At 40.2% G+C, this 16037-nt stretch overlaps 1 protein-coding gene across 1 annotated transcript in view; it reads right to left on the reverse strand.

Moving 5' to 3' along the window:
* Positions 1-3807: 3807 nt before the first annotated feature.
* Positions 3808-16037, reverse strand: part of LOC104134850 (vitellogenin-1) — a 44513-nt gene continuing 32283 nt past the window's right edge. Inside the window, exons 26-36 of the mRNA XM_035903914.1 lie at positions 15948-16037; positions 14421-14627; positions 13227-13369; positions 12568-12706; positions 11235-11370; positions 10343-10529; positions 9805-9902; positions 9097-9191; positions 8832-8991; positions 6888-7049; positions 3808-3926 (exon numbers count right to left, since the gene is read on the reverse strand). The exon at positions 15948-16037 is cut by the window's right edge and continues 117 nt beyond it. Of these exons, the coding sequence (XP_035759807.1) occupies positions 3808-3926; positions 6888-7049; positions 8832-8991; positions 9097-9191; positions 9805-9902; positions 10343-10529; positions 11235-11370; positions 12568-12706; positions 13227-13369; positions 14421-14627; positions 15948-16037 (1536 nt within the window). The remainder of the gene's footprint in view (positions 3927-6887; positions 7050-8831; positions 8992-9096; positions 9192-9804; positions 9903-10342; positions 10530-11234; positions 11371-12567; positions 12707-13226; positions 13370-14420; positions 14628-15947) is intronic.

Below are 16037 nucleotides of genomic sequence, written 5' to 3' on the forward strand. Positions count from 1 at the left end.
TTAAGTACATTGTTTTGATTTTTTCCAAATGTATAGTTATTTTACAGTTGGATGAATCTGAAAATGAAAACCTTCAACTTAGCAATAAAATATACTCATGTGGTTAGGAGATCTAGTGGAAAAATTTACTTTTCATCTCTAGAATCACTGAAGAACTTGCAAAAGACATGCGGGACTATAAATTCATAAGCATTTCTGAGTCCATCAAGTAGGTAAGTAGTCATATCCTTCTGATGCAGAAAATGAGGCACAGAAATCCCCAGCTTCATGCAAAACCACATTACAGAGCTGCAAAAGCAGGATTAGGACTCAAGCCTGGCCTATGCGTAGGCCTGCGTCTTTTTGCTGACACTCTTTTTTTTTTTTTTTTTTTTAAAAAAGCCCCTCGTCGCGCGTGGGCCTGCGTTTTTTTGCGGCCCCTTTTTTTTTTTTTTTTTTTTTAAACAATACTGGAGTACTGTAATTGCAAGGCCATATTTCTTGATTACTACAGCAAAGTCCAGAGTTCATTAATTCATATCATTGAGAAACACTAGGAATGAAAAGTAGAGTGCATAAAAGCTCAGACTGTGAAGTACACATTTTAATACTCGGTAGGCTATATAACTTTGCTTTGCTTTATAAGACAGGACAGGCGTGATTTCCAAATGAGGTTTAAATCTGGGCTGCAGATATCCTCCCAGATGGGTTGGAAATGTCTATGTGGTACATTAGAAACTCCAGAAGGGCTTTTTCACACTTGTACTGCTAATGCTCTTAATTCCTTTGGCAAAATGAGCTGGTTCTAAGTGTTTTGCCTTGCCATGCCCACTGCCAACCTCAGGCTTTACTAACTTTCGTTATATTTGGATTTTACAGCTGCAACAGCAGTGGAGTCTTTCAGTCAGTCAAAGGCATTCAGTGTCTCAGCAAGAGGGCACTAACGACCGGGAAAGGGACAGAAAGGAAAGCTGTCCCTTCGAAACAGAAATCAGAAGAGCTGTGTCTCACCCATGCCCTGCACAGACCAGTGAGAGGAGTCTGCCTGGGTTTTGCTAGAGACTGCTTTTTCCTCCGGCTGAGCGTGCACCCCAGCCTGGGCTGCATTACTGGTAGGGTGATGGTGAGTAAATTCCCTGGCCGTGCTCTGACCTTGTGGGGCATTTTCACCTTTCCTTGTGTCTGGGACAGTGCACGAGTTAGGAGTTTCTCTAGGACTTTTGGGCTCAAGCCATCACATGCAGCATCTTGCTGTTGGAAGCTTTACTGCCCGTGAACGCCACAGATGGTGGCAAGTGCTAGCAGAAGAGCTTCTGCTGGGGGAAAGGCATGTGTGAGTTTAACATGGGCAGGATTCCCTTTTCCAGGCATGACAATTTAGCAGAAGGAGACGCGTAGCTGTTCTGGTGGCTCCCTTTAAATGGGGCACCAGGGGTGCCTTCTTGGTGCAGGCTCCAAAGCGGGGCTTCAGCAGGGACAGGCCTGCCCTGGCACGCTTATTGTTTTTTGACACTGTACAGTATGTGGTATTATTCTATACAGTCATTGTAGAACAAACTAATTTAGGACTGCTGATCAGTCTCTGCCTTCAAGTTTTTCCCATGACTTTAAGTATGTAAATTGTTTCTGGGAGAAGGCATTTGCCTTTATGAGCTGCTTGTATTTTTTGTACTGTACATCCCAGCTTGATCATTGTTAATTAGTGTCATGCTTCTGTGTAGATGACTGTGTTTTACTGCGAGCAGAATTACTTCTCTTACTAATGGCTCTTTCTTTGCTGTTACTAAATTCCCGTTCTAGTAGTTGAGCGTGAAAGTTCCTTTTTCTTCTCTCACTACATCTCTTCACTACCTTGTCTTCCCTGGAGTGGTTGGCTGGCAAAAGTTTCTCTTTTGTAAACAAGTGGGTTAAAGAGAAAGGTGGTGTTGGATTAGAGATGACGTCTGATCCCATGAAAGTCAATGGCAAAGCTCCCATAAGCCACAATGAAAAGGATAGCAGGAAGAAAAGGGCTCTCCAGGTGTAAAACTAATGTGATTTTAAAGGGAAGTGGAACGCAATATTCTTCACCTCCCCTTGTTTTGGGCTACCCTTTTTGCAGTGTAGAAAAACACAGCTTTTGTACAGGAAATTTGTGAATGCTTTATTACAAATAAAAACACAGGCAAGAACTCATGTTACTGGTCTTAATTTGAACATGCATGAAAAAAAGCTGTTGAATAGAGCACTGGCTATCTGTATATAGACCTGGTACACATGAATAATCTCAAATACAACATATAGACTAAATTAGGCTGGGGGAAAGGAAAGAGGGAGGTAACCCCATTTTAATTTCTGTAGGTTATCCTCAGGAGATAGGCTTAAGGGCAGAGGCAAACGTGCTTGCCACAGGGTACGCACCAGGCATCAGGGCTCAGCTCACTGAGCCCTGGTTTGAACAAACTCATAATGTCTTAACTTTCTTCTGGAAGCAATGAAGTAAGAAAGAGCAGTACACCGAGAAAAACCGGGTCTTTTCTAATTTCAAGTTGGTTGCAAGCTGCAACTTGAGAGAGAGGGAGAGGAGTATTGTACATTACTCATGTTCCTGCTCTTGAAAGAAAAGCACTGAGAAATATTATTCTGTAATTGTTCAGCTCTTTAGTCTTCAATCGTCTTTCTGATAGCTCAATTTTTAATTAATTAGAAAGAAAGTATTTTCTTTAATGACAGTTTCCTGACAGCATTTGGGTTCAGCCGTACCTTGCCCATGCTAAGGCTTTTCTTGGAAGAGCCTGCTGGCTGTTAGTGCCCGTTACAGAAAATGTAGCATGGCTCACTGCATGGCTGATTTGGGTACAGGGTGAAGAGATATCCGCTGCGGCTCAGGGCTTGAAGCTGCTACCTATTCCTGGTCCCCTAGGGTGGGAGGGAATTGCCTTTCTGCATAGGCCCAGCGAAAGCTAGCAGCCTGATGCTTCTCTGGTTAAACACAGTCTAACTAACTGTCCTGCTTGTACTTTATTTTAGCTTTATGATGCTATTGATCTTACATATTTTCCTATATATTACCTTTTTGGAGTATTTGGAATGCTACCTGATATATTATTGTTCCCTGAAGTTTTTGAAGGCATCATTTTCATAGATATACAATAGGAGATGGTAAACCGGGGGAAAAAAAAAAAGTTCCTATTCATACTTTTAGCTCATTAAGCAACAGCACATCCATTGAAATTTAAATGAAAATGGAGACTGTGTCACACACTATAGCTCTCTGGAAAGCTACAGTGGGAGTCTAGCAGTCCAATTCATTCCTTTGTAGAATGTACTAAGGCTAATGGTCTTGCTGGGAGTGAAATGTATTTTTTTGCAGAGCAGTTCCAAGAACAGACTTTGCTCTTTACCAGAAAACATAAAAGAAAACAAATGCTTACTGTGTCTTTAGTATGCTAAATATGAAATTCTTTGCACAATGGAATGTTAGCAGTAGCTGTAATCATGTTTTCCTTTCATCACCTAGTGAACATAATTTTAAGAGAGGACTGCTGTAATTATATTTCAGATAAAAGGAAGCAGAATTTCTGGATAATATTGTAGTTGGTCTGATTGTTTTGTTGATAGGGAAAAATAAAGAGAGAGACCACATGAATACTTATTTAATGAACAACATATTTATTAAGCAGTGCAGACTGTACATAATGCATTTGACTTTGGATGCAATGCAGTAGGCTTATTTTCTTCAAGCACATTTCTTAATATTTTACTACAGCTATTACGTTCCCTTCTTATCTGTCCAGCTATTCAATTATTTGTATAGTATGTCTATAGCACAACACTAAAGCGTTTAGCTTAACTACAGTCGCCCGTGCAGGTACAATCGCTGTCAGCATCCACAGACTCCACAACATCCTCCGATGCTGATTTCTTATCGCTGCTTCTCTGCCATTCCAGCAGGCTTACAGCAGTATCTGTCAGAAGAGCGAAGCCATTGTTAACTAACATCAAGCAAATTAACACATTTCAAGGAAATACTGTTTTGATGGCTGCCAACTCCCTCATCAAGTAAAGAATGAAATCCTGCCCCCACAACTGACATCTAACTGACTCATTGACTTGGAGCAGGATTTTCATCCATGATATAATTACTATAATACTTCCCCCTAAAACCAAAATGCATAACATTTCACGAAGCACAAAGACAACAGGCAGGAGCCTGCAAAAGTGCCGGAGGTAGCCACCTTCAAAGTAAGACCACCACGTACCAATACACATCAGCAATCTCTTTTTTTATGTTAGTGTGCATATCACTGTGTATTTCAGCTATTTGTCGAAGTTCATTCTGAAGGATAAGCCCTTTGGAGAATTTTCAGAGGTTCATAAACTTCTCATTAAAATTTCCCATACATTGTGGAATCTGGCAGAGCATTGTCAGTTGCAGTATTAACCTTACCACACTGCTTTATCAACAGCAGCTTGAATAAGCCGTATCCCTTAATGCTGAAATAATCTAAATGGAATAATGGTATTCATCCTCCCAATAAATATTCTTAGCTAGTTGGAAGTTTATCATTGCATCTGGAAGAATATTAGGACATCCATTTAGATTAAGTTTGTATAATGAGAATGGGCAAAGCTTTCGTAATTTTACCACCGCTTGTGTTATCCCTTAGCTGGACAACACATTTGTAACATGCCATCTCTCATCACAGGGAAGCCTGGGGACCGCTGTATGGGTTCAGGTCGTATCTGTCACTTATCTCCTGAAATGCTAACGCTCTCCTTGGCTAAATTACTGTCCAACCTGAAGCACAGGTTTTGCATAATAAACTGGATAATAAATATTTCCCAGAAAGGTGCTGGAGTTGCTTTTAAAAAATATATAATATTTGCAAGCTGTGAAATGAGAAATGCTATAAAATGTCTGGGTTCTGCATTTTATATACATTAATTCTTGTTATGCCTCTTAGTCTTGGGCACACTGTGGGTCTGATCACATTCATATCCACGTAGGAAATGGTTCCCTTGGCAAACTGGATCATAGCTGAGTAACTACGATCCCTATGGGTAGGACTTGTGGCATGTTTGAAATGTAAACCAGTATGTGAAGTTACTTAAACTTGGAGTGATGTCTGCCTCAGCCAAGGTCTTAAGACTTCAGTCTCACCGATTTGAGGGCAACAGGGGAAATTCTGCATCTTTTAATTTCATTTTATCCTTGCTCCATTGGTGATAGTAATGGGGTCACTCTCTTTTAAATCAGAAGACTATCAGATATGAGTTCTCGTATAAAGAGCTGGGAAAAGGTCTTTGTACAGTGTATGCAAATAAATGTCCTCAGCTTGAGGAAGATGGGGATTTTTTTTCTGCTGCTTCTCCAAGTCATTGAACAAAGAAAGAAAAAAGGTTAGATTTTAAGGGCTGGCCTTGTATTCCTATTGATCCTTAGCCTAAGGAAAAGCAATCATCTTGCTAAAAAACCACAAACGGCATCTTTTCCCTTCTTCCTCCTCTTCCTTCTCCTCAGGATAAATAAATAAAAAAAGCCCTTGATTAGGAGTGCTGCTAGCAGACTTCCCAGTCTCTGGTTCAGTAAATGAACCAGAGAAGCCTGCAGTTGCTGTAAAAGCAGCACTGGCTGCGACAACTAACATATCTTTTTTCTGATTTCCCTCTTTTCTCACACATTTTTTGTGAGAGAATGAGACAGCTTTATTATAGCCTAATATTCTGAGGCAGTGAGTGGCCTAGGGTGATGACATTTCAGAGATACAGTCTTGGACACACAAAAGAAATCCGTGAAACATGGATATGACAAAATTTTGGAAGGGTTTTTGTTGAGGGTGGGTTTTTCTTTTCATAAAAGGATGCATCTATTCACATCTCAGGGAGCCCTCAGAAAACTATTAGCACTCCCTCTGTGCTACTTGTTGAATAAGCTGTTGTAGGTGGTTGACTATTACAGAAAGATCCTCATTGCTTTTATGGGCTGATTCAGCACACTAGTAACAGGAGCCAAGTGCAAAGTTCTACATAGCTGTTGTTTAAAATCGGACATAAAATACTCTGTTCCTCTCCAGTATTACTCAACATCCATTGGCTTCAGTGAAACTCCACTGGATTACCCCAGCTAACAATGGATTTGGCCAACAATGGTTGATGCAGAGGACAGACCACTTCAGTAGATACTCCTTAATGGTAGGTTTCTCTCTAAGGTATATATGTACTGTTTAACTAATTAAAAGATTTAGGAAGGAATGCACCAGAAATATCTGTAGGTTCCAGGCTGGATTCTCCTCTCATGCTTATATCACTTTAGCATGAACCTGTGTTTGTTAGACAATGCATCGCACCCATGACAAATCGGTATAAGTTAAAGGAGAAAAAGGCACAGTATTTTTAAAAGTCCGGGGCATGAGTGTGTGTGTATAAAATACCTTCAAAACAAAACCATTTTTTGGAACAATCTAGAGAACATTTCAGCAATGTGTTTTTTGCTGATGTATTGCACAGTGGCATGGCATGGCAGCCTAATCGCAGCAGTCATGTCACACTACTTGACTGACTTTCAATTGCCTCGCTTGCCCTGGTCTACACAAAATTGCAGGCTGTAATGTGCATAAAAGGACTCAGTGTTGCTTATCTCAACTTTATGGAGATCCTGAAAACGTGAAAAAAATTTTATCGATCACTGCTGCCCCTTTTACCACCTCGAATGTTTTTCTCAGATGATGCTACCTGCCATCATCTAAACTAGCTTTTAGCTAGCCAGTACTGTCAGTGGCTATAGCAAATACTAATGGGATTAAAACCAGCAGCTCCGAGAGGAGCCGGAGCAATACAGGTCTGTGCGTGGCTGTGCTGTGTTTTGTTCTTTCGAGAGCTTTGACAGAGCTACTACAGTACGTGACACAGGGAGAAAAATATCGTACCTTTTGGGAAACAGTGGAAGCCAACCTTAACTGAAGTTTTTTCAATTGGAGTACAGTCTTTCATACATTTCAGTACTGGGTCAACAGAGTAGCACGTAGATTCCTCTCCATCAATAGTAGGATTTCGATTCAGCTTCACATAACTGCGCTGCAGCTTGCACCCTAAGAGGAAAAGGAAAGGTAATTAAAATTGTAGAAATAAATCCCAATCGATCCTTGCAATAATAAAGGTCCATATTTTCTCTTCAGCTTTTATTAAAACACAGGTGCCCAACAAACCGTTTTCACAGTGGTGAGGTTATCGAGGTAGGATGATAATAAGTTGGGGTATAGAGGAAAGAGTCTGAAAAGGGAGCTATTTTTAAAATCTAATTGCACAACATAACCCAAATGGAATCATGTATACCCAGTGTTTTAGAACTAAATAATACACAGAAAATAACCTCTGATGTCTGAAAGCTATTAAGAATAGATACTGCAAACACAATGGCTACTTCATTGCATTAGGAAAAATGTCAACTGTAGTGAATGGATAAAAAAAAAGGCAGCATTTATATAATAACATCAAGGATAATTTTTGTATTGGATGATTTTCATAATGCTGCAATTATCTCACTAGAAAGGTATAATGTAACTTAACAGGATCCCAGTTATGAGTCCGTTTCCTGACACACAGAGAAGCACAATTCTGCTGCTACTGAAGTCAAGGAGAAAACAACCGTTAACGTCAACAAACTTGTCTCAGGTCCAAGGTAAATGGAGACCTACAGAACAAAACTGTGTTGATGTTATGGGAGACCATCATTCTTTTTCCAGCTACATGTGACAGTGTGCTGGTTTTGGCTGGGGTAGAGTTAATTTTATTCACAGCAGCTAGTAGGGGGCTGTGTTTTGGATTTGTGCTGGAAACAGGGTTGACAACACAGGGATGGTTTCATTATTGCTGAGCAGGGCTGACACAGAGTCAAAGCCTTTTCTGCTTCTCACCCCACCAGTGAGGAGGCTGGGGGTGCACAAAAAGCTGGAGGGGGCATGGCCAGGACAGCTGACCCCAGGGCTCTTCCATACCATATGACATCATGCTCAGCATTTAAATCTGGGGGAAGAAGGAAGGGGGGGACATTGGGAGTGATGGTGTTTGTCTTCCCAAGTCGCCATTACATGTGATGGAGCCCTGCTTTCCTGGGGATGGCTGAGCACCTGCCTGCCGGTGGGAAGGAGGGAAGGAATTCCTTGTTTGGCTTTCCTTGCATGAACAGCTTTTGCTTTATTTGTTAAACTGTCTTTATCTCAACCCATGAGTTTCCTCACTTTTGTCCGATTCCCTCCCCCAACCCCCCAGGGCAGGAGCGAGTAAGCGGCCGTATGGGGCTTAGCTGCTGGCTGGGGTTAAACCACGATAGAGGGGAAGCTCTTTTACTTTAGGAATATTTCTAAATATTTCCCTGAGATTGCACCCTCAGATGGTGCAGAAAGAAAAAATGAAATTTTGTGCATTCTGAAAATTTACGTAAACTTAAGATCTGACCCTGCATTCTTAGCCTGCAACTTGTTTGATTAAATTCAGTCTGCAGACAACAGCTGAAATTGCTTTGATTCAGTGGTAAAAAAATCACACCTCCTTCAGTGGGAGTAAGATTAGGCCTGATTTTGCCTCTCCAAGAAAAAAAGGTACTCAGTGTAAGAAATTATAGTAGAATCAATTATTTAACATCGAACTGCACATGAGACACAGACTTTTGCTGTAGTACATATTCTCTATATTCACAGGCAGTGTTTTAAACAGTCAGTGGTTAATGAAGTTAAAATGGATATATATTGCTATTGTCTTTTCTAAGTAAAAGATACGTGCTGCTTTAAAAAAAAATATATTTTCTAGCTATTGGCAGCGAAAAAGTGAAATGGTATTCTCCCCAAGCATAAATTGTTTTCAGATCTACTCACCACCTGAGCAGGTTTCTTCTAGCAGTACCCATGAATGAACAAAAGCGGAGCAGCTGTGTGCCAGCTTACGATTTGGCATTAGGAGTTCATTGTGCTTTTCTCTGTCATTATTTCCACAGACTCCACAGGTCTTTCCTCTCATCCATGAGGCAACAGTAACCTATAAACCAGCACATCTTTGTAGCGAATACTGAAGTGTGGGTCTATTACACTGTGAAGGTACCCAACAGAAAGAAAGTAGGAACCTTGAAAGTAAGCCCAATACCTTAAGGATCACCCCATCAAAAGCCACGCTCTTCAGTCCTTGTGTGGGAGCTTCCACGATAACTGTTGCTCCGTCTTTATAAATTTTAATGTTATCTGTAAAAAGATAATGAATCATAATGTGATCTGCTTAATTTGAAATCAGTGGAGAAACGAGTAGCACAAAATACACCATAATGCCTACTTTTCCATAATTTTCCTTCACAATGATCATTTTGCTGCTACAGTTGGGGTTTGGTTTTTTGTTTTTGGTGGAGAGAGAAAGCCAAAATAGAAAATTATCTCTTGTAAAAATGTTCTACTGTTGTTCCCCATATTTGGAACTGACTTTTGTATCCAGTCTACAGTACCCAGTTTCCAAATGATAATTACAGTAGTGGTGCTCCAGCTAAATATCTGAACTAGTGCAACTAACTTGACTATAGCAAGCACTTTTTTTCTAAACAATCACCAATCTGGACATACCATATATGCAAGAAAGGGCTTTATTTACCTGTTGGTCATGCTGGGGGAAAGTAAGAGTGTATAAACTATAGGAAAAAGGAATGCAGTTGTTACAAATCTTAAGAAAGTAAAGTCTCTAGTTTCTCTTTGAATTAATGCCACTTGTGTTTTCTTCACATAGAGATTTTTCTGTGGAATTTATAAAACCATCTTGAAGATACTTAGTTTCATGGTCAGTCCTGGAAAAGTGGGTATCACAGCTTACCTTTTTCATACACAGAAACTCCATTGTATGATAGAACTGATTCTTCATTGCATACCACAAGGAGAGATGAATTTGTAGCAGGACAGATTGTGATGTTCCTTCAGAAAAAAAAAAAAAAAAAAAAAAAAAGAAAAGAAAAGAAGAAACTAGTGGTTGATTTTAAGTGTGAAAAGTAGAGATATTTGTGACCAAAGCTAGCAAAAACCAGTTTGAATATCTGAATTCTGAATGAATGAATGGGCTGTTTTCTTTCCCAAGTGCAAAATTCATTAGGATGTTGGGTTTTGGGATTCAACCTTTAAAGAAAAGGCAGCGCTGGGACTTAATGAGCAAGTTAGCAGATAAGGGTGGTTGTGAAATTGAAGACGAGCAACTAAACAAAGAGTCTCAGATAAGGAGTCCTTCTGGAAATCCCACCTTTCCACAGATATCTGATTGAAAACCAGTTTCACCTAGGAGCTATACCTCTCCCATCCCCAGACTAGCTCCCTGAAACTTTATACCTAATTCCTGAACCCTCAGGATAAACCAAACTTACGTTGATGTTGTATTTATGTGAACCTCTCTTGAGAAAGACTGAGGATCAACCTTTCTTGTAGTAATGATGAATTTTGGGTGTTCAGTGCAGTCTTGGGCCACTATCAGGTTGCAGCTTTTATTGAAAGGACATGTCTGGCTCACGTGATCGAATGTTTTGAAATCGCCCTCGCTGACTTCACATGTGGCTGCAAGACAAACCCAGAAAAGAAATGGCAGGTGTGACAATGGCATGCGTGCTGCTACAAAGTATTGAAGGCCACCTCTGTGAGGTTGAACTACCCAGCAAACAGGAAAGAACCTTCAACGTCTCCTTGGCAGAGGCTTTCAATGCTGCCAGAGTCTGCAAGGACAGGATAGCACTACAGAATAACTACCAGATGTAGACTATACTAGTATTGATTTTGATTACATGTTCAACAAAAACCTCAAGATAACAGGGACTAAAACGTACCAAATTCTCAAGAAACTAAAAATAGTAACCATTAGTTCGCATTTCCCACAGAAGTGCTAGGCACCAACCAGCTAAGACTCATGACTCCTTTTTGAAGAAAATAAACAGGGCAGAAAAATGCATGGTCTGTCTGGCACCCATTGTCTGATGCCTCTCAATGCAGAGATGGCACCTTCTCAGAAGGGGTAAAAGTCAACCTCTAGGACTTGCAGACAGGAGTGATTCCTGAACTCTGAATATTTACATCAGTTTGAAGTCTCCTCATTCACCTGCCAACAAACATGCTTCTAAATGAAGGAATGAGCTGTTGAGAAAGCAGAGTTAGAGATGTTATGCTTCCCTGTAAGACCACTACAAGGAAAGGCAAGGCCCAGTCATGGCAGAGAACAGCTCTACAAACATTGCTTATTCATGAGACAAGTATATACGTAATATTTACATTGATCTTCTTGTGCTATTTGCGAAGCAATTTTAGAAAATAAATTCCAGGCAGTGATATCTTGAGTCTCGTAAGTTGGAGATGGGCCTAAGGGCAGAGTGATTGGCATTCGGAGTGCCTGATAGTAAAGTGTTACCTGGAAAAGCAGAAATGAAAATACATTAAGATAAATTGAACCATATTGCTCCAGATATGACTTCAAACAAAAAAAAGGCTCATATCTCAAAAAAAAATCTTGAAGATGCGTTTATACAATTGCAGTTCCGTTAGTCTCTCCAGGACGCACCCAAACTTTAAGACTTTGTGAGGAATCACTGTCTTCTCTTCTAGTCACACTTGACTTTTTGAGAAATTGTTAAGGACATTGGAAAGTAACTGACATAGATGAAGTTTAAGTGATAATTAAGTGACTCTTAAAAAATCAGGTAACAAGTTAAGTAACGGAGTAAGTCGATGGATGTGTCTAGAAAAGTGAACAGCATCCATTACATGCTGAAAACTGGCCTGATGAGCACTGGGGTAAGATCCCTTGCTGTAGCTACAAATTACATTTACCAAGAGAATCAAATTAATGCCTGGTGTGTCTACTTCTTCATTATCATACATTAAAGATCCTGCAATACTGAAGCACCATGGAAGGTTAAAGACACACTAATTTCTCTGTGTATGAATAGCTAGCTGTTATTAATTTGCCAGAGATCCATAGGGAAAATTTTTCAAAGCGGTGCATAGGGATTTGGTGGACAAGGACCAATTAATCAGCAGGATTCTGCAGATCCAGCCTGTGCAAGCTGCTCTGAGAGTGTAACTAACTGCTCCAGTTTGGTTAAGGCAGAGTTGTGTTTGTGATTGTCATACCTTGCTCGGACCTGTTTCATCAAGCGTGGTTACTGCAGGGGTGGGACTTGAGTGCCAACCCAGAGAGATGCTGTACATGGTTGCAACGGAGTGCAAGGTATTCTCAAGGCCTCCATTATCTGCTCTGAGACCCCTATACGTCCCACAGAACTATTCACACTGGGGAAAATGAATCAAGGTGTGAGTGCAGAGTAGTCATCCTTGAGAAAATTTGGGCCTAACTGCTGTTCTCAGCATGGAAATAAGGTATTTGACTACTCTGGTTTTCAACTTATTGCTACGTTGCACCAAAGCAGCACAAAATCAAGAGTGTTCTTGTATGTATTTCAAGACCCATGCAATGTAGTCAGGTGTATAGCAGCTTCTCTAAAAGGGAATGTTTTGCTTTTTATTTCCTTTACATAAAGTATCAAAACATTATTAGTTGAAAAATCCATTCAAGGTAAGGAAAAGGAAAATAAAAATTGACACCTACCCCAGGAGCTTTAATTACTGTATCAATTGTTCGTGGAGATGTTGCAGCTGCCCTTACTATAAATTCATGAGATGGATTTCTCTGATGTGCTTCTGAGAAGCCCAATATGAGAGCTGCACCAGGAATGTATTGCATGAACCTAGAGATAAACAAGATGTGACAAACTCAGGTACATGAGCAAAAGCAGACATGGGAGGATGAGACTCCTGGCAGTTCTGAAAAATCAGGGCAACAATGGAAGAACTGAAAAGTCAAAGAAATAATACTTTGGATCAAATTAAATGGATGATTTTATCCAGGGGAAACATACTAATTTTATTTTGCTCATTTTAACCGGGTATCTTTTGAGACTGAATAGAAGAACATTTCAAAACAAAAAGGCATTTTGAACTGAAATATCAAATCATTTCATAGGGAAAATGAAATCAAGCATGTCAAGTTTTTAAATATTTGGGGCATATCTTTTAATATGAAATATGTGGAGAAAGTAGAACAGATTCACAAAATGCTTTTGTGCCACTGAACTTGTGTTTTCCATCAAGAAAAACCCCCAAACATGTTTGGGTTGAACAATTTCATCCAATTCTTTCAGTGTTTTTATAAAGCCAACTAGTGTAAGAAAGACAAAATAACAACTTAGGAAGGAGTGAGTTACATACGCCGTGCTTGTTTTTTTTATCCAGGATGGAAAGTTTCCCCACTGCACCTTCAGCTGCACAGCCGGCTTCCTCGCCAGTTGGCCTGTGGTAGCCACAGCTGATATCCTGTAGTCCTGGCACTCCTTGCCCCATCTCAATCTGGCCTTTACAAACAGGGAAACACCCACATTTCAGAAAAGAATCACAGAACCACCCTTGACAATTTAAAAATGCAAGTTTTTCTTCTTTCCCGAAACTTCACATTGATCCCTAATGTTTCCAAGTCGTTTGCTCTAAATAGGCTCACAGAGAAATTTTGACTACAATCAGAAAAATCTGAGGCACAGTAGAAAAAAAGTTTGCTGGTCTGTGAAGATGCTACATGTACATGTTCCTGCCTCAAAGCAGCCCCTGGCACATCAGATTTGCCATAATTTCCTGAGATTTCCTTAGACTTGGTAACTTCATAATCTGTATATATTCTTTTCTAGGAGATGACTGCACTGTAATTTCTGTTAGCCTTCCGCAATACCTTTTGATTTGAACCCCACCCCACTTTTTACAATACTGAAATATCATGATGAATTTATTAATTGTAGCTGCAAAAAGCAGAAGTTTGTAAATTGTTACGCAAAGACCTCTTGCATTAAAAGTCACGTGGGAAGCGCAGCACGGGGAGACGCAAAAAAAGAAAAGGGAAGTCCTGTTCCTTCATTTATGATGCTCTCTCAGGCATCAACCTGTTACCCAACTTTACTTTTTCCCTCTTTTCATATAAATCCTGAGAAATACAACATTTCAAAGGCATTTGAGTTATGTGTCTTCTGAAATGAATTCTATAAACAGCCAGATTCCCAGACAAGCAAACTTGTAGTAGAGCACATAATAAATGGGTAGTAATGAAGCAGTCAGTTTTTCAAACAATTTTTATACCTCTCCTGGTCATATTCTGACGTATCTTGAAAGTCAGTATCTTTTTTCACCAGATTTTGAAGTGGCTGATTTTTATTTTTTTTTATTATTATTTTTTATTTTTAATTCAAAAGAACGGTGAAAGATAGGAACGCTTTCTGAAATTTCACAAACTTTGTCAAACATGTCAAAATATGTCTGTTTTTCCTGCTTGGTTCTCCTAATCAGCAGGTGCTCTGTGCTTATTTAAAAAACCCTGGGCTTTTCAGATGCCTCTCTGGGCGAAGCTGCCTGTGTGCTTACCTGGGCTTTCAGAGGCAGTATTACAGCATCCGCACACGCTTTCCAATTGGTTTCAGCCAGCTGAACCACAACTAGTTGCACATCAACTTTGGCAGCATCAGAACGAACATATGTTGTAGCTTGATAACCTTGATTTCTGTTGTCACTCCTTACTGCCTGTGCCACAACCGTAATGCCAGGTGGAATTACGTCTCCCAGGAAGTTGCGCTGAAAAACAACCCCCAACCATCTGTGCTTAAGTATTTTTGTGTGTTCACTGGAGAGCTTACAGTCCAGTTTATGCGTGCTGGTCGCAGGAAGCAGCCCTCGCCCTTTATCACTTTACTTCACGGTATGTATTTCTATATCCCCGATACTTAAGAATAAAATTATTTGGACTCTTGATTATTCATTACCACTAGGAATTTTCAAAGTCGTGACTGTTTTGATGTGTATCCCAGACTCTTCCAAACTACCTTTATGGTTTTGTGCATTATTTTAATGTTTCAAATAGCTGCCTACAATATGTACTAGATAGCTTCATAGCAGTACACACATTCACAACGTATTTTGCTATACTGCAGCTCCTTCAAGCCAATTGATTATTTTGAAATACTCTTCTTAGTAGCAGAGTTCCCATAGACATTGCCTGCATTAGCAGAGTTATTTGTTCTATTATTATGCAGATACCTTTACTTAGTACAATTATAGAATACTAAGTGTGTAATAAAGATAAAGATGATCTGTGCTTAATGGGACTTTCCATTTACCAATCAGTAATGACCATGGAGAGTCTGATTTTAGTTATACTCTGCATGCACTCATGACCTCAGCTCTACATCTAAAAATAGTTAGGTGGACTTAAGTAAAAAAATAAAACCTATTTATTTCCTAACCATTTTAACCCTAGTGCAATTTAGTTTGCATTTTGGGCTTTCATAGGAAAAAGAAAATTCTTTCCCCTCTGACTTACAACTCCATTCCCTTAAATTTTTATAATTTCCAGACCCAGGCTTTCACATACTGCAAACACCTTTAGAAATGAAAGAAAATATACCCAAGAAACCAGCAAAACCCTAAAGCCAAGGCAATTTGGAAAAAAAAAAAAAAATGTTTTCATTGGGGGGAAAATATCTCAACGGACTTTGACTTTCCATTTACAAACTTGACTTGCAGCATACTTGCTGACCCTGAACCCCCTCAGCTGGTCGGAGTCCCACCACGGCTCCGGTTCTGGCTCAGCAGCCAGCAAAGCCCAGCTGCTCGTTTGTACCGCGCAGACGGTGGTACCTCATGTGTCAGGCTAGAACCACAGCCATAGAAACCAGCAAAACCCTAAAGCCAAGGCAATTTGGAAAAAAAAAAAAAATGTTTTCATTGGGGGGAAAATATCTCAACGGACTTTGACTTTCCATTTACAAACTTGACTTGCAGCATACTTGCTGACCCTGAACCCCCTCAGCTGGTCGGAGTCCCACCACGGCTCCGGTTCTGGCTCAGCAGCCAGCAAAGCCCAGCTGCTCGTTTGTACCGCGCAGACGGTGGTACCTCATGTGTCAGGCTAGAACCACAGCCATGGTGAGCGCTGGCTCCTCTGCTCCCGGGGCTGCTCCTGGAGCTGTGGCCAGCCTTTGCTCC

Source organism: Egretta garzetta, unplaced genomic scaffold (assembly GCF_000687185.1).
Source record: "Egretta garzetta isolate BGI_Z169 unplaced genomic scaffold, ASM68718v1 scaffold31, whole genome shotgun sequence".
NCBI classification, from domain to species: Eukaryota; Metazoa; Chordata; class Aves; order Pelecaniformes; family Ardeidae; genus Egretta; species Egretta garzetta.